Source organism: Erpetoichthys calabaricus, chromosome 3 (genome assembly GCF_900747795.2).
Source record: "Erpetoichthys calabaricus chromosome 3, fErpCal1.3, whole genome shotgun sequence".
Classification (NCBI taxonomy): domain Eukaryota; kingdom Metazoa; phylum Chordata; class Cladistia; order Polypteriformes; family Polypteridae; genus Erpetoichthys; species Erpetoichthys calabaricus.
Genome location: NC_041396.2, coordinates 273,589 through 292,462, shown reverse-complemented (window position 1 = coordinate 292,462; position 18,874 = coordinate 273,589). Strand labels below are relative to the sequence as shown.

The 18,874-nt window shown below is 54.6% G+C and overlaps 1 protein-coding gene and 1 long non-coding RNA gene across 2 annotated transcripts; both read right to left on the bottom strand.

Moving 5' to 3' along the window:
• On the bottom strand, positions 1–11,385 carry plb1 (phospholipase B1). Its single transcript, XM_051924223.1, has 28 exons — positions 11,322–11,385; positions 11,137–11,195; positions 10,519–10,592; positions 10,291–10,334; positions 9,995–10,103; positions 9,819–9,870; positions 8,931–9,011; positions 8,403–8,468; positions 8,217–8,317; positions 8,055–8,136; positions 7,875–7,979; positions 7,194–7,289; positions 6,910–6,981; positions 6,591–6,668; positions 6,443–6,503; positions 6,175–6,233; positions 5,914–5,981; positions 5,781–5,824; positions 5,205–5,304; positions 4,431–4,482; positions 3,968–4,045; positions 3,811–3,876; positions 3,634–3,728; positions 1,651–1,732; positions 1,456–1,560; positions 1,015–1,110; positions 798–872; positions 1–352 (listed from the first exon to the last, which is right to left on the bottom strand). Exons 1-28 carry the CDS (start codon positions 11,383–11,385, stop codon positions 134–136), a joined length of 2,283 nt encoding a protein of 760 aa, XP_051780183.1. The 3' UTR covers positions 1–133.
• A 680-nt stretch (positions 11,386–12,065) lies between these two features.
• LOC127526926 (uncharacterized) lies at positions 12,066–13,070 on the bottom strand. Its single transcript, XR_007934324.1, has 3 exons — positions 13,010–13,070; positions 12,207–12,335; positions 12,066–12,126 (listed from the first exon to the last, which is right to left on the bottom strand). It is a non-coding gene; the product is annotated as an uncharacterized LOC127526926 (long non-coding RNA).
• Between the last annotated feature and the right edge of the window lie 5,804 nt (positions 13,071–18,874).

Here is an 18,874-nt window from a genome sequence, read left to right as displayed (position 1 = left end):
GAATTGCAGTCCTGCCTGCCCAGTAAAAGTGTCCTAGTGTGACATCTCTTCAGGTCGGTCACCAACACGAAGGGATCAAAGTGACCCTGAAGGCTCCTCCTCCCTCCTTGGTGGTCTCCTCAAACACAGTCCATCACAGGGGAGTGGCACACATCTGCTTTGCCTTCTGCTGAACTCTCCGTCTCTGCCTGCCCTTGCATGCCAGTATGAGGCCGATGCCCATGGCGCCCACCAGCACTCCCCCGATGGCCGCCACTACCGCAGTCCAAGAAGGAATCCCGTCACTGGGAGCAGCCGGCTGGACTGGGGGGAGTGGGAAGCTGTTTCTCTTTGTAAAGAAGTAGGGCTTGACCTGGGGGGGGGGGGGGGAGAGAAAAAAAGAAATGGTGTGAAGGGGGTGGGCGGGGCCAGTGTAACTGGGTGGGGCTGCAGAGATGGGGCGGGGCTCACTTCTTCCAGTTTCCTTGGAGCAGAAGGGCGACCCATCCACTTTGAGGTGGTCCTCGCTGCCAAAGACGCTACATTAGTTAGAGGCTACCTAGGAGTGGGAGGTGACATGCCTGAGACCTTCATGGAAAGGACACTTGGCAGATCAGGGGACAGGAGTCACTCCCAGCATGCTTGTTCATGTGACCCGCAGGCCTTTAGAGGTGGCACAGGGCATGTCAGACAGATAAACCCTGGGTGGGCACTAAGTCTGCAGACATACAAGGTGCAGGGGTACGAGAAGCCCCCTTGAGGCCGGGAGGACTCCTAAGGTGGTGACCACAGCAGGCACTCCATCTGACTGGACTTACCTGGCTGGGGCACTTGAGCCCGCGCCGCTCGTAGGTGAAGTTGTTGAATGCCGTCTTCTGGCCTACGGGCTCCAGCTGGAAAGGACAAGAGGGGGCAGTGGGGGTCAGGTGGTCCTCAGCTGGTGCTGCTCCCTGTACTCAATATTCTCAGTGCCCCCCCCACCCTAACCCCCCCAACTCCCACTCTGACCTCCCGCACCCCCTGCCCCACCAGTACCATGTTATTCCACAGGGAGATGGCCATCATGGCATGGCCGCGCTCACGGAAGTGGAAGCAATCCATTGAAAAGAACCTGACATCCGGCGTGCCATCCTGAGAAGAGAAGAGATGGAGTCAGTGCCACCCAAACTGGCATGCCTGACGTGGCACTGAGACAAGTCATCACAGGCAGGAGTTCTCGACTCTCCCTCTACAATCTCGGCTGGTTGAGAAGCCTGCAGCCTCGGGGGCTCTAAAGGACTCTGAGGGGTATGTTGCCCCTTTCAGGCTCTTTGGATGACTTGGCGACTTGCAGACCCCCATCTTACAAAGGGACGCCTCTTTGTGGCCGGACCACTAGGCGTGGAGCCGTATGTCCAGTCATCTGTCCAGGTGGGGGCACACAGTCCGAGGTGCAGATTGGCACCTGTCTGTCCATCTGTGCCCCAGGCAACTCACGTCAGCCAGTGGAATGAAGGAGCTGCGGAAGAAGGGCTGGATGACCACAGCGAAGTCCTCTCTGCCGTCGTAGCGACCGTTGTAGACCATCTTCTCCATCTCCACCTGCAGGTGCAGATGCACGTCAGCTTGACAGAGAAACGCCCTCCCACACACACGCGGGCACAAAGAGGTGAGCAGCGGGCATCACGTCACCTGATAGTAACGGTTCAGCATGCGGGCCTCCATCAGCTCCAGCGAGTCCGGTCCTGGGATTAAGAAGCACGGACACAACTGCCTGGTGGGAGAAGAAGAAGAAGAAGAAGAAGAAGAAGAAGAAATGGACGACTGAGCAGGGGACACGAGGAGACTTCAAATGGACAGATGCCCAGATAGCCAGGGACACGAGACAGAGAAAGGGACCAGTAACAACCTCCGGGAGAGACCCCTGGCAGTGCCACACTAGAGGTGCAGCTCCATTCAAGTGGCCACCGCAGCCAGGTGAGCTCACACCAATTGAGGACACTGTGGGCACTGCCCCTGGCATTCTGTGCATCTCCGGTCCGGTGGGCCTGCCTCCTCAGGCATTTTGGCTCCTTCCCATTGTCTTTCAGCAGATTCACGTGAAGGTGGTCACTGGCCAAGACCCCCATGGACCCCTGGGGAATGTAACTCCTTCACAGAGGAGCAACGTGCCAACAGTTCATGCATCTTTTGGTCTCGGAGCTCGGGCACTACATCGTTTGGGATTGGGGGGTTTCCACACTGGGATACTCGACCTTCCCCATCGTTTCACCAAGCTGGGGGTCTTGATCAGTACATCATATTGGGGGTCAGGGTTATGTGTGGTAAAAAAGCCCCTTGCCAAACAAGGGTCTCTGGATATGCACCCAGAATGCCCAGATGGCAGATATGCCCCTGGCACTGGCATGTCCAGAAGGGGCAGTGGATTGGGGGCCAAGACCAGAAAATGAGGGGGAGAAGACACCAAAGAAATGCCTGTGGAAGTCAAATTGGGCGCCACGAGAAGGTCCTACGTGCTACTTGATGCCCACAGTGACTGGTAACAGCAATTGCAGCTACAACAATAACCTGGAAATGGCATGAGACTGCAAAACTCAAAAAGGTGGTGGTCTTCAGCTCTCCAACAGACAGGTGTGAAAGCCCCCCAAACTCAGGAAAGGCTGAAGGGTGAAGGGACCCGTGGAGACCCCTGACCCAAAGTGATGTTTCTTAAAGATTCTGCTTACAGGACATCAAAGAATGAAACAAAAGGAGCCGAGGAACACAAATGACTCGGGGTGTCACAACCAGTGACACCCCAAGACCCTCAGCTGGCACGGCGTCAGAGAGTGGAAGGAGTAGAACACGAAACCCAAAGCTGTCGGAGATCTGAACGACGAAGACCAAAGCACAAGGCGTCAGCCCCGCCATCTTGGTGGTCCTCACAGGCCGAGTGCAGTTCCTCTGCTGGCCATCGGGGGGCGCTCTGCTCACTTCAGACACGGCATCAACTTGTCCAGTATGGAGGGGTGGCGAGCACGTGACGTGTGTGTGATTACAGAACATTCTAGGACGTCTCGGCCCCCCCGTCACATTCATGGGGTCGCCGGTTTGTGACACCGCTGCACTCGTCTTCACGACTCGCCAAATGAGGACATGGCCACGTGGCGTAGCGGCCAGCTGTCTAGTGACACAGCTCCTTAGCATGCAGGTCACCTTGTGTAGGCCCTAAGCTCCTTGGTGAGGTGCATGCTGGGAGATGACAATGTGGCGGCCACCCCAGGCTAAGAAAGATATCGCTGTGGACTGCCCAGAAAGTGCCAGTGCCTTTGATGTGCAGGGCCATTTGGTGGTCTGTGACACGGGGAGGCCCCCTCAAGCCGAGTTCACCCACAGAGTGATAATGATTGGTGACGTCAATATTCCCCTTGATGGCACCTCATGTCTTTGGGATTTCTTCTCTCCTGCCCGTGGAGGGGGCACACCTGGGACTTGGTGTAACTCTTAATGGCGTCACCGCCTGCGTCTCTTATTCGATTTGCACTTTTGGTTCATTCTTTGTTTTCTTTCCTCTTTCTGATTTTTCACGTTGGTCACATGTGGCTGGCTGGCACTTTTATGCATTTTATTGTCGTAGAGCGCCTGGTGATGCCACGTCTGTGAAAGGCGCTTTATAAATACGTTTTCCTTCCTTACCTTTGCAGCAGCGTGCAGCCCAGACCGCTGCCTTTGATTCGCCGGAGGCCTTCGATCTCCAAGATCTCCACCAGGGTGACAAAGACCCGCGGCACCTGCACAAACACGCACACCTCAGGACCTCGGACCACCGGCAAGCTCACCGCCGGAGCGGCCCGCCTGGCCGATGACACTAACCTCGCTGTACAGGATGTCCAGGGTCTCCTGAATGTGCCCCACGTAGTTCTGCCAGGACAGAGTCTCCTGAAGTGAAGGCAAGCAAACCAGAAGATGAGGGCAGCTGGAGGACCACCACCCACCAGGTACGTGCCCACAAGGAGCCCTGCCCACCTACCCGGTCCAGACAGTACTGGCACAGGTCATTGCCTCCAATGAAGAGCGTCACCAGCTTCCAGTCCTCCTGGAAATTCACCTGCAGGGGGCACAAAAGAGCGCCTGTCAGTGGGCAGGCAGACAGATGGGCACAGGGGGCCTGGCATGTCACAAGACGGGCTAACAAGAGCCTTTTCTATCAATCTGTCTACCTTGTATATAATGCCTTTGGCATCTGTCTCATTATATAGCACCTTTCACATCTCTCGAATTTGAGACTACATGTTCTAGTGCCATTCACATCGTTCTGCCCTCTAGTGCCATCTTATCTGTCTATAACGTATAGCGCCTTTCACAGCTGCCCTGTTGTACTGTTCCTGACTTTTTGTTTTTGTGCCTTTGCCCTGAGCAATGCCCACAGTATACACACCGATGTGCCAGGCCTACCCCCCCATCATCTAACACAAACCCCATCATGGACTCACCTGGCTCTCCTGAAGCCTCTGGACCAGACGGCGCGCCTGCGCTGGGACATCCCTGTGAAAAGAGGGCAGATGGGGCAGACTGGCATGGCTTGACTTGGAGCCTGACGTGTGGCATGCTGGACTTGTCAGGTGTGACCCTCAGATCTTCTGAGTTATACTTCATGTGACTTTAACAGTCAATTGTGGTTTTGACCCTGTAAAGATGGTGGGGCCAGGCGCTATATAAAATGGGGGACCAAGGTGAGCAGGGTCTCCAATGACCACAGTGGGATTTATTTTCAATTCTTGACTGTGTTTTTATGCCAAGGTCAAAGGGCACAGCAGGAGTGGAAAACAGCGCCTCCTGAAGGTTTGCACCCCAAACTGTCAAGTGTCACCGTCCAAGGTGTCAGCGGCCCCCGTGCTGTTGATGGAGTCGTTAGAAGTGAAGTTTGGGGGGCAATCACAGCTCCGTCCTGGGCAATTCTAATGCCTGAAATGAGGGCTGAGGTGACAGTGACGCCCCCTGCCAGTGCACTTCCACTTCCTGTTACCTAGCAACTGGCTCAGCAGGGAAGAAATGGCCTTGAGGGTACATGAGAGTGGGAAACGTACAGCGGTGGGCTACGACCCCCCACTCAAGACGGAGCGATGAACCACAACGAGGGTCCGAAGTGGCTCACCGTTGACACAGTCGCTCAGCAAACTGCACAAAGGGGAGAGGCTGCTGACTGAGACCACCCAGGGTGACCTTAGCCTCCGTCGTGGGACAGACAGACAGGACACGACACTCACGCTGCCTTGGCCCCCGACACCGCCATGTTGAAGTGGCTCTGCTCTTTGCCGATGCCCAAGGAGAAGCCGACGAGCTCCGAGTTGAACTGGCGCAGGATGTCTGGAGGGAGATGAGACAGAAAAGCAGACCATAGAGAGACGGGTGAAAGGCACTATGTGACGGCGCCCCCTGCTGGCCTCTGTGAGCCACTCAAACCATCTAACTGGGGACAAAGGGACCAACAAACGCCTGGTGGCATCTGAGCACCTAGAACTGCGCCTGTGCGGTCATTAATAGGGAAAGGCGCTATATGGTAGAGTGGCTGCTTATCTAAAACATGGAGCCCACCAGGGGGTGCTATGGCTGGTGAACATTTGTGGCCCCAGGTTAGTTTTGGGGCTCATCTTTAATTTTTGGAGCCCCACTTCAATTCTGAGGTTGTCATGGCATGAAAGCTTTGGCAGCTGCCATTTTAGGGCCCTATGGTGACCAAACATTTGGGACACCTGGGTGGACTGTGCATGCGCCAGCTAGGTGGCTATTAGGCCGTCAACCCACCCCCCCCCCCCAACACCCCAGTCTAAGCCAGTACTTACTGGGCAGTGTGGTCACCGTGTCCAAGGCGTCTTCCCCGCCGATGCTGTGAGGGGGACACAAAGAGCACTGGGGTGAGGACCCAACATGGCTTATTCTGCCCTGCCACACACCTGCCCACGCTGGCACTCTTACCTCCAGGAGAGCCCCCGCCACTCCTTATTCAGCTCCACCAAGTTCTGTGCTCGAATGCCAAAGCCAGCCTGAGAAGACAATGACACGTGAGTCACCCTGACCAGAGTTGGGACGGCCACCCCTCATGGACTCTGCACTGCTGTCGAGCCCCACTCCAAGAAGGTCACTGCAGTCGAGGGGTCTGGGGCTGACATTTTAGCCATCAGATGATTAGTACTGAGCATGCCCAGCAGCGGGCACTGCCCAGACGCACAGGCTCACCGTGAGGGAGTCTCCGAGTGCCGCCACCACCTTGATGTCTGCAGGCCGCAGCTTGTGTGCTGGAAGAGAAAAACAAGAGAGAGGGTCAGGGGCCACCACCACGATGGCAGGTGAGCTGACGCCTGGTGGCTCGTCGGCAGATGAGTGCGGACTGCGGTGACAAAGCACAACATCATGAATCTGGCTGTGGGGATGAGTCCGGCCAGAACATCACCACTGCACTCTGTGCCACTTGTCACCAGGCCCAGGTCACAAGAAGCTTCTTCACCTGATGTGGGGACATTCTCTGATGGCAGCATATCAGGGCAGATGAGGTCACTTCCCCAGTCCTAAAATGAGACGTGGAGATGTGAATGGTAGGAGTGAACGGATCACTTGTGTCCTGAGCAGACCCTCAAGGGCCGAGGTCCCCATACCTTGTTGGGGGGCTGTGTCGCTTCGGGTTCAGGGTAGCTGGCGTTGCTGTTCTTGTAGGTTCTGAGGAAAGGTTCATCCTGCCAGGAGCACGAAAACGTGAGGAGCCTGAAGCAGCTGGGTGACATCTTATATATTGCCTGCTAGGTCACCTCAAGCGGGACCAGAGCCAGCACTCTAGGGGCTGAAAAACTGAGCCAGCCTGAGCAAAATGGGATCATCTGTGCTAAAGAAACTCTTACTGGGCGGGCACAAGGGGGCCCGCTTGTGAATAAGGCCTCCTCCCTGAGTGCCATCTGGACCCAACTGTCCACTGCTTACCTGTGAAGGGCAGGACAGAGGGACCAACTCGGAGAGGTTCTTCAGTTCAGACTTGTGGCCCACCGGCTGCAGCTGCAAAGGGGTCAGAGCAAGAAGTGACCATCAGTGGGCATCAGAGCAGCGGGCAGACCTCCAGCAGACAGAAGACATGAACAGAAGGACAGACGGTCAAAGACCACCAGACTGAGACAGAGGCCAGTGGGCACCATGAAACTCAAATGGCACAGAGAATGGCGAGGCGTCCACTGGACAGACAGACAGACGGGCAGAGTGACCTCCCTCACCATGTTGTTCCAGAGCGCCCGTGCCATCTGCGAGTGGCTTTTCTGGCTGAGATGGAAGCAGTCGGCGGAGAAGAAGGAGCGATCAGGGCGGCCATCCTGTTGGAGGAAGAGAGACGGACATGCCATCATGCACTGAACACCGACGTGGGCACGGTGGCCGGTGGTAAGCGTGCTGATGCCAGTTCTGGTGTCCTCTGTGCCCACTGCTGCTTTTGACCCTGTCACCTGAACTTGCTAAGGAAGAAAGGCATCACATAAGAGGGGACACCTGATGGACTCTCTTCATTCTTTCATTCATCCCTCCATCTGTTCCCCCGTTTCTCACCTGGTCGGCCTCACTCACTCATTTTATCAATTCAGGGCCCAGCACTTGGCACAAGGCGGGATGCCAGCGAGATTACAGGGCACATGGTGGGCCGATTTGAAGTCGCTGATGAGTGTGGTGTGATGAAGCAGACCTGTGAATGCCACACCATATGAAATGAGGGTCACTGGAGACCCCGAACTTTGGTGTGGCTGTCTGCTAATCAAACAGGCCATATAGCGCCTTTCACAGTGAGCTCAGTTTATGTGCCTGCTGTGGCATTTGCCCTGTTCAGCTCAGTCAGCTTGCTAATGGATTCTGTAAGCTGTGCCAGCGTCTGCGGCCCTGTGCCCCTCTGCCCGTAATTTGACACGCACCTCTGTCAGTGGGGTTGGCACATCTCGGAAGAAGGGCTGCAGCACCACGGTGAAGTCGTCACTGGTGTCATAGCGACCAGAGCTCACAAGGGCATGAAGAGCTTCCTGTTAACAAAAGCGCCATCAGTGGGGCATTGGCAGAGGCGTGGCCAGCGGTGGGCACCATAAGGCAGCCTCTACCTGATAAGCCCTGTTGAGCGTCGCCAGGCCATGAAGCTCCGTTGAGTTTTCTCGTGGCTTCACCACGCAGGGACAGAGAATTCTGCAAAGAAATCCAAAAGATGAACAAGTGGCACAGAACCAAGCTGACTGACTGGCACAGGTGCCAAGAGACCGCCTTACTTCACCAGGCTGGTGGGACACTTGAGGCTGCTGTCCTGGTGAAAGCTCCTCAGTGGGATGACATGCAGAACATTCACCAGGTTGACAAACACACGGGGCACCTGAGGGACACATGGACACAGATGAGGGGGGGGGGGCTTGGCAAGAGCAGAGAGATACAGATGGCGGGCATGCAGGGGCACTAACTTCACTGTGCAGAATGTCCAGGGCAGCTTGGACCTGGCGGGCAAAATTCTTAGCAGAATGAGGGACCTGAAAGAAAGAAAATCAAAAGAATTGTCAGCCTTTAGCGTGCACATGGCACACCACTGCAAGGCGCTATATAGGAGCGGGTCACTTAGAGGACAAACGGGCCACTAAGTGAAAAACCCACAAATGGCAGCAAAGCCAGCCAACAGTGACACAGAGCAGGAGTGGCATACCAGTCACCAAAGAATGACAGGAGTGACAATAATGAGCAGTGACACCCTAAATACCCCAAGAAGCAGAGGTACCACTCAGTTACCAAATATTGCCAGATGTTGCCCCTAAAAATTAGAGTTGGCACACCAACATAATGAAGAGGTGGGATAGACCCCGCAAAAAGCCAAGGCAGTGCCCTGGGCACTAAAGAATGAGAGTTATCATTTGATGCCAACCACCCCATACCCACTGTACCCTATACTCCCAACCAACAAGGAGGTGACGTCCTCCAGTCGTGGTCGCTCAGCTCACCGTATCATGGCAGTGGTCACACAGGTCATTGCCACCCACAAACACGGTGATGATCTTCCAGTCTTGGGTGAAGTTCACTTTCTGTGGGAGGAGAAGGTGGCACAAATTCAGGAAAGCTGAGCCAACAGTGGTGGGTGGTGACAGAGAAAGACCTGAGTCACTGGGCTGGCAGCTAGGTGGCACTTCTCAGAGCTACTCCACAGCGTACATCAGCGCAGAGCACCGGTTGGCCACAAGGGGGCACCACTCAGAGTAGGGACAGCCAGAAGGGACGTCATTCTGCCTACACTGTGCCAGGTCAATGGGTACATGGGGGGCACCTGTCTGTCAGGGTGGCACAAGGAGCTTTGTGTTTTTAATTGTGATTTCCACCATTTTCTTTACTACCTTTAAAAGGTCTTCACATTTCTGATGTCCTGGCATGTGGTGCCAAAGTTGTCTTGTGCCTTTAATGTGAAAATAAAGAGCAGACCTCACAAGAGACTCGATTGGTTACCGGGCACAACTCTTAGTCGCCGGACCTCCGCTTCATCGGACGATCCCAATGGGAGGTCATGAGGACCTGGTGCTCCCCAGAGGTTCCCCTGGAGCGCCCGTGTGTGGCAGAGGGGGCACTGCCAACCCACTTTCTGGGGGTCAAGACAACGCATTGTCACTCCAGGAGGGTGCCGAGTAGCACATAGTGTGTCCAGCCAGAAGACGGCACTGCTGAGGGTCACAAGTCCCAGGGGCACTGTGCCATAGGTGCCAGTGAAGTCAGCTCTCACCCATGGCTGAGTGCCACAATCCTGTCATATCTCAGTGGGCATCTGTATACTGGGTGGGCAACCAGTGAGGGGAGCCAGCAGGTCCGTGGTACTACCTTCCTTCTGAAGTAAATGGCAGTACCTTGTCTTCTTTCATGAGGGTCACCAGTTTCTGGACCTGCTCGAGCAAATCTCTGCAATCAAAATGTAGAAAGACACCAGGGCATTAACCACACTGTTCATGCCAATCAACTCAAGACCTGCTCCCAGGCTGGTGGCACACCAGCCCAAGGTCAGACACACACTCAGGAGACGTACTCTGCCGTGGAGCCTGGCACAGCCTGGTTGAAGGCGGCTCCTGGTTTGCTGGCGCCCCCAGTGCCAGTGGAGAAGCCCATCAATTGAGGATTGAACTTCCGCAGGATATCTGGAAAACAAAGGGGGAGTGAGTTCAGAGACCCTCGTGGCCTGGACATCTACATGGTCACTTACAAATGGTGGGTCTAGAAGTGGGCATTATGCCAAGTCAAATCGTAAAGGGGAGATGATGAAGTGGCCTAGAAAGACACCAAAGCTGCCAAGACCCACAGCTCTTACCTGTGCCAATGACTTACTGGGCAGAGTGGTGACCGTCTCCAGGGACTTGTCTCCTCCGATGCTGAAACACAAGCAAGCAGACTTGATCAGCATGACCTGACCTACCTGGGCATTGGACAGCAAGGAGAGCAGCAAAGGTCAGCTGACTGGGCACCAGCTGGCCAACCTGGGAGTCCTCATTAACCTGCTCGGCCACATGCCCACAAAGTGTAAATGTATGGTGGTGCCCAGCTTTGTGACCTTACCTCCACGAGAGGCCTCTGTACTGCTTCAGCACATCCACCACGTTACTGGGCTTGGAGCCGATCCCGTTACCCGCCTGCCAGGGATAAAAGTAAGCAGAATGTGAGCGGGTGGGCCGCACAGTGGGCCTGCGAGGAGAGGACCAATGGGGGACATCGCTCAACTGGGGTCAAGCAGTGGATGGACCTCCATGGTTTGATTGGTTTATGGGGTTCACCTCCTGGATCTCGAGGTTCTGGAATTTGAGTTTGTGAGTCCTGGGAAGTCCTGCATCTCGGCAGCCTCTGGACCATCGGGGTCTCGACAGCTTTAGACAGAAGGTCCCTGGACTGGACGAGTGAACCGAGCCGCCCATATTGGACAGGAGCCTCTGGCCCCTCATGTCCTTTTGGGTGGTTTTGGACTGGACGTCTGGGACTTTGGGGTAAAGTGTTTGGAAGTGTGCCCAGGGGCCAATGTCCACAGATGCCGAGGACTGACGGTGTTGGAGGACCTTTCCCTGTCTTTGTCGTCAGAGTAACAGCTAACGTGCTCCTTGGACGACATGCATGAGCGTAGATCCTGATGGACACCACACTCCAGATGCCCATCAGGCGCCAACAGCACTGTGCGGCACTCACCGTGAGGGAGTCTCCAATGGCCGCCACGACCTTCACGTCAGCTGGCCTGAGAGCGTGGACTAAAGGCAAAGACACAAGAGGTCAGTCAGTGACAAAGCGGAAACTGGCACACAAGACTGGACCACCCAATGGCATAGGCCGAGACCCCCTCATTGACGGCCTCCACAACCTCCGCCTCCATTCACCTATGCAATGAGCTGCTGATGGAGGGGACACGCCCACTGATCCGCCTCCACCACACACCCCCATGTAGCCCTGCCCCTGCTATGACATCATGCTGGAGGTAACACGCCCACTGCCTCACCCTGGCCACACCCATACGTAGCCCTGACCCTTGTTCATCTTTTTAGCTGCCTGTTACAGACTCTTTATGGACACGCCCACTGCTCCGCCCCTGACCACATCCCACTGATTCCCACCCATCACTCATTATTTCAGTTTATGTATGCTATGACCACATGATGGAATGCCACACCCCCTGACCACACCTCACATGCTGCCCCGCCCCTCTCAGCCTCTCTTATGCCTGCCTTGCCCTTCCCATGGCCACACCCACCCGTTGCCCTGCCCCTTTTTTTTTTTTTTTTCCCCCTTTGGCCATTGTCTCCTTGTCCTTGTCACTTTTGTTCTGCACCCTTTCAGACTGTGGGTAGCCACTATCATCCTACTTGGTCAATTTCTGGGCAGGGGGTGACATGGTGGCTCAGTGGTTAGTGCCACTGGCACCCTCTGTGCCTGTGTGTGCCCCTCACTGGACTGGGGCCTCATCGCCCAGCTCAGCTTCCCATGCCTCTACCTGTGGATGTCCTGCACCTTTAGTGTCCCAGCTTCTGTGGCGCCTTGTCCCAGGTGTCGCCCTTATCTGGTGTAATGCTAGCATCTGATAAGCGGGCGCCAGCGGCGATGAACTACAAGTCTCCTTCACTCACCTGACTGTGGGGCGACGCTGGAAGGATCTCGATCTCCGCAGGACAGGCGGCTTCCATACACCTGCAAGACGGAAATGAAAGGCGGTGAGCAGCAGAAAGGAGACGGGTCACCGAGGGGTCCCTGCGAGTCCAGAAACTGACCGGGTGTATGGGGGCAGCGGTGGTCCCCCTTGAAGTCGCAGTAGATGCTGAACCGGTCTGGTCAGTAGGTGGCGCTGCGGTGGACGAGTGCATCTCGCTGTTCCTGCCAGTCCTGAGGAAGGGCCGATCCTGAAAGGGAGGAGACAACCTTGGAAACTGGACAATTGGACATGAATGGCGGGCTGGAGTGGAGATATCAGCGGGGGTCCACTGGCACTGCCCACACTCTCAGGCCCACTCAGTCAGCTGAATGTTTAGTTCCTTTAAAGCTGCCATGTCACCTGTGAAAGGCGCTATATTAAAAGTCACCTACAGCACACCCCCTCAAGAGACACGAGGCCCCCTAGTGGCTATCAAATCCAGTGGAGCTCATCACCTACAGCTGTAGATCATCCAGGAAGGGGGCTCACTCTGCAAAGGCGCTATATAAAATGAGGTTGCCCTACAGCTGGCTAGAAACAGGGAGGTTGGGGGGTACTCGGGGAGTGAAAGGTGGGCTTGACTGAACCCCTGTCTAGTTATGGAGGTCCGTCAGCACTCTGAATTCAGCTGGACTGCGCTCCCTGTACTCCTCCCTGCCCCAGACGCACTGTCATATGTCTCTTTGTCCCGAGTGTGTGTCCCTTAAATTACCCACAAGCCACGCTGTATGCAGCAAACCTGCCAACGTCCCACTGCGGCCCCTAGGGGCGGGTGAGTGACCTCAGCATTGCACACAGGTATCACTATTGTCTCTGGTCGTGGAGGTCCACTCTGATTGGCTGAATGACCACTGCAGCCCCACCAAACCCAGGACCGAGTACCTGTGATGGACACCTGAGAAGACCAACTTCATCTTCATGCCAGTCACGGGCCTCCTGGAACTGAAAGAGAAGAAAGGCCAATGGTCAGAGCGCAGTGTGGACGGTGACGGTCAAGTCGTGGGCACACCGGGGGGGCTCGTTAGGGGCAGCGGGGGTCCGGCTTGTCGTCTGTGGTGACCTTTCCGAGGGTCATTTCTCCCATCTGTCCTTCCTTTTATTTTTAATCAAAAAGAAGACACAAGAAGAAGATGAAAGAAGTTCATCGAGTAAGAAAAGAACAATAAGAGAATGAATGCGGCAAAAGACCCCCGGTGACAGGCGCTATATCAAAGAGTGTGTGAGGCTGGCTTATCACAGGGACTCGCGTTTCCTCCTACTGCACTTCGAGATCAAGGGACACCAAAGTCAGTGCCACCATAAAGCCCCCCCAGGCCCCCAGCCAGCCATCTTATCAGCCATAAAGATGCAATCTAATCTGATGAGAGGGACCTTGGCAGGAGGGATGGACCCTGCACCTCAACTGTCATTTCGTGTCTTTACTGCCAGCACGAGGACAGCAAACTGAGGACTTGCATTTTACTTGCCCTTTTCAGCATGAGGTGGACTGGGCTGCATGTGCCAATGGCGGGCATTTCACTTGAGGCCAGTCTGTGCCAGTGGTGACACTGTGTCCAGCTGGTGAACATGGAAGCTTGTGCACATAATTGTCACCTTGTGACACATAGGTCCATGATGGTGGCACTGCCTCCTCTAGTTGGAACCAGAAACTCACCTGTAACATATAGGTGCATGATGGTGGCACCACCTGCTCTAGTTGGCACCAGAGAGTCACCTTGTGACATATAGGTGCATGATGGTGGCACTGCTCACTCTAGTTGGCACCAGAAAGTTACCTTGTGACATATAGCTGCATGATGCTGGCACTGCCCACTCTAGATGGTATCCTAAAGACCCCTTGTGACATATAGGTGCATGATGGTGGCACTGCCCACTCTAGTTGGCACCAGAAAGTCACCTGTAACATATAGGTGCATGATGGTGGCACTGCCCACTCTAGATGGTATCCTAAAGTTACCTTGTGACATATAGGTGCATGATGGTGGCACTGCTCACTCTAATTGGCACCAGAAAGTTACCTTGTGACATATAGCTGCATGATGCTGGCACTGCCCACTCTAGTTGGTATCCTAAAGTCCCCTTGTGACATATAGGTGCATGATGGTGGCACTGCCCACTCTAGTTGGCACCAAAAAGTCACTTTGTGATATATAGCTGCACAATGGTGGCAATGCCCGCTCTAGTTGGCACCAGAAAGTCACCTGTAACATATAGGTGCATGATGGTGGCACTACCTGCTCTAGTTGGCACTAGAGAGTCACCTTGTGACATATAGGTGCATGATGGTGGCACTGCTCACTCTAGTTGGCACCAGAAAGTTACCTTGTGACATATAGCTGCACGATGCTGGCACTGCCCACTCTAGATGGTATCCTAAAGACCCCTTGTGACATATAGGTGCATGATGGTGGCACTGCCCACTCTAGTTGGCACCAGAAAGTCACCTGTAACATATAGGTGCATGATGGTGGCACTGCCCACTCTAGATGGTATCCTAAAGTTACCTTGTGACATATAGGTGCATGATGGTGGCACTGCTCACTCTAATTGGCACCAGAAAGTTACCTTGTGACATATAGCTGCATGATGCTGGCACTGCCCACTCTAGTTGGTATCCTAAAGTCCCCTTGTGACATATAGGTGCATGATGGTGGCACTGCCCACTCTAGTTGGCACCAAAAAGTCACTTTGTGATATATAGCTGCACAATGGTGGCAATGCCCGCTCTAGTTGGCACCAGAAAGTCACCTGTAACATATAGGTGCATGATGGTGGCACTACCTGCTCTAGTTGGCACTAGAGAGTCACCTTGTGACATATAGGTGCATGATGGTGGCACTGCTCACTCTAGTTGGCACCAGAAAGTTACCTTGTGACATATAGCTGCATGATGCTGGCACTGCCCACTCTAGATGGTATCCTAAAGTCCCCTTGTGACATATAGGTGCATGATGGTGGCACTGCCCACTCTAGATGGTATCCTAAATTTACCTTGTGACATATAGGTCCATGATGGTGCCACTGCCTGCTCTAGTTGGCACCAGAAAGTCACCTGTAACATATAGGTGCATGATGGTGGCACTGCCTGCTCTAGTTGGCACCAGAAAGTAACCTGTAACATATAGGTGCATGATGGTGGCACTACCTACTCTAGTTGGCACCAGAAAGTTACCTTGTGACATATAGCTGCACGATGCTGGCACTGCCCACTCTAGTTGGTATCCTAAAGTCCCCTTGTGACATATAGGTGCATGATGGTGGCACTGCCCACTCTAGTTGGCACCAGAAAGTCACTTTGTGATATATAGCTGCACAATGGTGGCACTGCCCGCTCTAGTTGGCACCAGAAAGTCACCTGTAACATATAGGTGCATGATGGTGGCACTACCTGCTCTAGTTGGCACTAGAGAGTCACCTTGTGACATATAGGTGCATGATGGTGGCACTGCTCACTCTAGTTGGCACCAGAAAGTTACCTTGTGACATATAGCTGCACGATGCTGGCACTGCCCACTCTAGATGGTATCCTAAAGTCCCCTTGTGACATATAGGTGCATGATGGTGGCACTGCCCACTCTAGATGGTATCCTAAAGTTACCTTGTGACATATAGGTCCATGATGGTGCCACTGCCTGCTCTAGTTGGCACCAGAAAGTCACCTGTAACATATAGGTGCATGATGGTGGCACTGCCTGCTCTAGTTGGCACCAGAAAGTAACCTGTAACATATAGGTGCATGATGGTGGCACTACCTACTCTAGTTGGCACCAGAGAGTCACCTTGTGACATATAGGTGCATGATGGTGGCACTGCTCACTCTAGTTGGCACCAGAAAGTTACCTTGTGACATATAGCTGCACGATGCTGGCACTGCCCACTCTAGTTGGTATCCTAAAGTCCCCTTGTGACATATAGGTGCATGATGGTGGCACTGCCCACTCTAGTTGGCATCGGAAAGTCACTTTGTGATATATAGCTGCACAATGGTGGCACTGCCCGCTCTAGTTGGCACCAGAAAGAAGATGGTAAAATTGAGGCTTGATGGCCCGATGGCCGTGGTGTCAAACCTGACACTGCTGACTGCTGAAGGGGATGTGGGGACCACCTGGCCCTACGCTGATGAGGAGACACCACAAATGGGCTGAAGCTATGGGCAGACAGACCGCCTGGCAGAAGGACAACCCAAGCCTGACCCTCCAAAGTCTGAGGGATGCCAGCTGAAAACGGTGGTCTACGGTCTGAGCGCCGCTTGATTAGATGATTGATGAGCTTAGGCCAAGCCTGCCAGGAGGTGGCGCCGTGCTCCAGCCGTGTATCTGTGTGACACGTGTTATCACACAAGTCACGGGGCCGATGACCGAGTTCAAGGAGTCACACGGGAACGCCGGCGCCCACAAAGTGCCTTGCGGGAAGTTTCTTATCTAAATGAGGCCGTAAGGAGCCGTCGGGTGCCCAGATAGCTCGGCTTCATCTCGCCTTTCACTTTTACGGCCGTGAATTCAGAAGCCATGCCCCCCCCCACCACCCACCCATATCGCCCAGCGTCCATCACGTTTACTGTGGACTCCCCTCACTCAACCTCTGATATGTGGAGGGTGACAAGAAGCTTCAGGGGGACAGTGACCAGTGCGGTGGCCGAGTTCAATGCCAACCTGACAAACTGGCCAGAGAATCCACACAAACTGGGGGAGGGGAGCAGGCAGGGCGCAGCGCGGGAGCAAACGCCAGCCGTAAGGAAGATAAGATTTGGGTTCAACGGTGGGACACGGCGGCGTGCGGAACATGTGAGACACGTGAGGCATCGAGAAGAACCCAACGGATATGCAGCGACGGGCACAGAATCAGCAAAGGATCAGTGCGGACCCTGCTATTGAGGTCACCCAAGTGTGCATTTGAGCTGATGACCATTTGGGGTCTTTGGTGGGGCTTCAGCCTAAACACAAGGGGGCGACGGCAGAAAGTGTCACATCATTCCTCCTCCAGTGCAACCCCCTTATGGACGGGTCTCATCGACTGCCTTCAGGGACATTCAGTGCTGTGCAATGTGCCACCAGGCCAGCCCACCGTGCCAGTTTAGAGCCATCAACCGCCCTTCAGGATGGAGGAGCAAAGTGGAGCAAGCAGGGTGGTCCAGGACCCTGTGTGTTGGCGGTCAACATTGGCTTGGGTCAGGAAATGGAGGGACTGAGCTGTCAGCTGACCACACTCAGCCAGACAGAGGGTCCTGGACGTGGGATCTGAATGGAAGGCCTAAGCTGAAGGTGGCCTGTGTCCGTCAGGGTGGCGTCCCCGTGTTCAGCTAAAAGTGACGGAAGGGGGACCTTGGGCGTCGTGTCAGCAGGACTGGACCAAGAGCTTCTTTCTACCAGGGGGCATTTTGGCGAGGCCATGGAGAAGGACCCCAGCCTCGACTGACCCATCCACCCACCTTTGGGAGGGGATGAGCAGAATGGTGGGCAGCAGTAGAGGTGAAGATGAGTCCACCAAGGCGCCCTGATGCTGCATCGTGACCAGTGGTGACCCGAATGCTCACACGCAGGTCCTCGGCTTATCGCTCACAGATCTTCTGAGCTCCGCTGATCTTTATCTGCTGGGATCTCATCTGCTCATAAAAGTTATTGAGTATTCAGGCACTGGCACTCGTGCTGGCAACACCCATCCTGCAGGTTTTACCAGTCACTGTTCGTCTTTCTCTAGAGGGATGCCATGGTACAGGGGTCGGGCAATCACCCTGAAGATGTCTTGTTATCTTCAGTGCTGGCAATGCCAGCTGTGCCCTCCTCGTGTGGCCTTCAGCACAGATCATGCTCAAGGACTCACTCCTCGTCCCTTCTGATCTGCTCTTTCCTTTGAGGACACAGAATGGGGTGCCAGGCCAAGGTCCAGTATGGCATGCCAGTCATTCACATGGCCATAGGAAGAGCAAGCGGAATTGACACTGACCGTGACCCGGGCAGAACCTGAGCGTGGCCGGTGGCAGTACTAACCAGTATATGCCACTGCGCCACTCACAGCTGCGTAGTTACTTTTTTTTTGGCCTTGCACTGAGGAGGTGGGCTTTGCACACTTCACTCCTCTCTGTTTGCACTGCCATCAAGCATTGGCACTGCCAGAAGTGGAGAGGTGAGACCCCCTCATGCCCAACTACCAGCATCTGCTTCTCGAGATGATCCAATGGCCACCAGAGGGCAGCACTGCTGGATGAGGTTTGGTTGGTGTCACCTGGTAGCAGGCACAGTGAAAACCCAAATCGTTCAGGCCCTGTGGGTAAGCTGGCCTGGCACCTCTGCTCTGTTTCGGGTTCTTTTATCGTCTTTGGGGGGCCGTTCACGTTTCTGGACTGCATGGAGTTTACAGGTGAAGGCTCGTTAACTGGGTTACCTGACTACTGAGGGCACTTGGACCAGAGGGCATTTCCTGGCTGGGACGCCTCTGTCCTTCTTGTGCTGACACATCGGCCACTGTCTCCCCCCCCCCACAACTGCCTTTCTCCTTCAGCCCCTGACCTCACTTAGCTTGGGGTGGTCCTGCTTGGACCAGGTCCTCTTCAGATGCCTATGATCTCAAAGTGGACAGGAAGGTGGGCGATGCTGACTCTGACTCACCATGTCGTTCCAAAGCTGCAGGATGCTGGACACGGGGGTCCCGTCTTCCAGAGTGGGCTCTGTCTGGATGGTGTTAGTCAGCAGGTGCCTCCCCTCCTGTGATCAAAGAATAAGATAACGAAAGTCAAACGTCATTGAATAG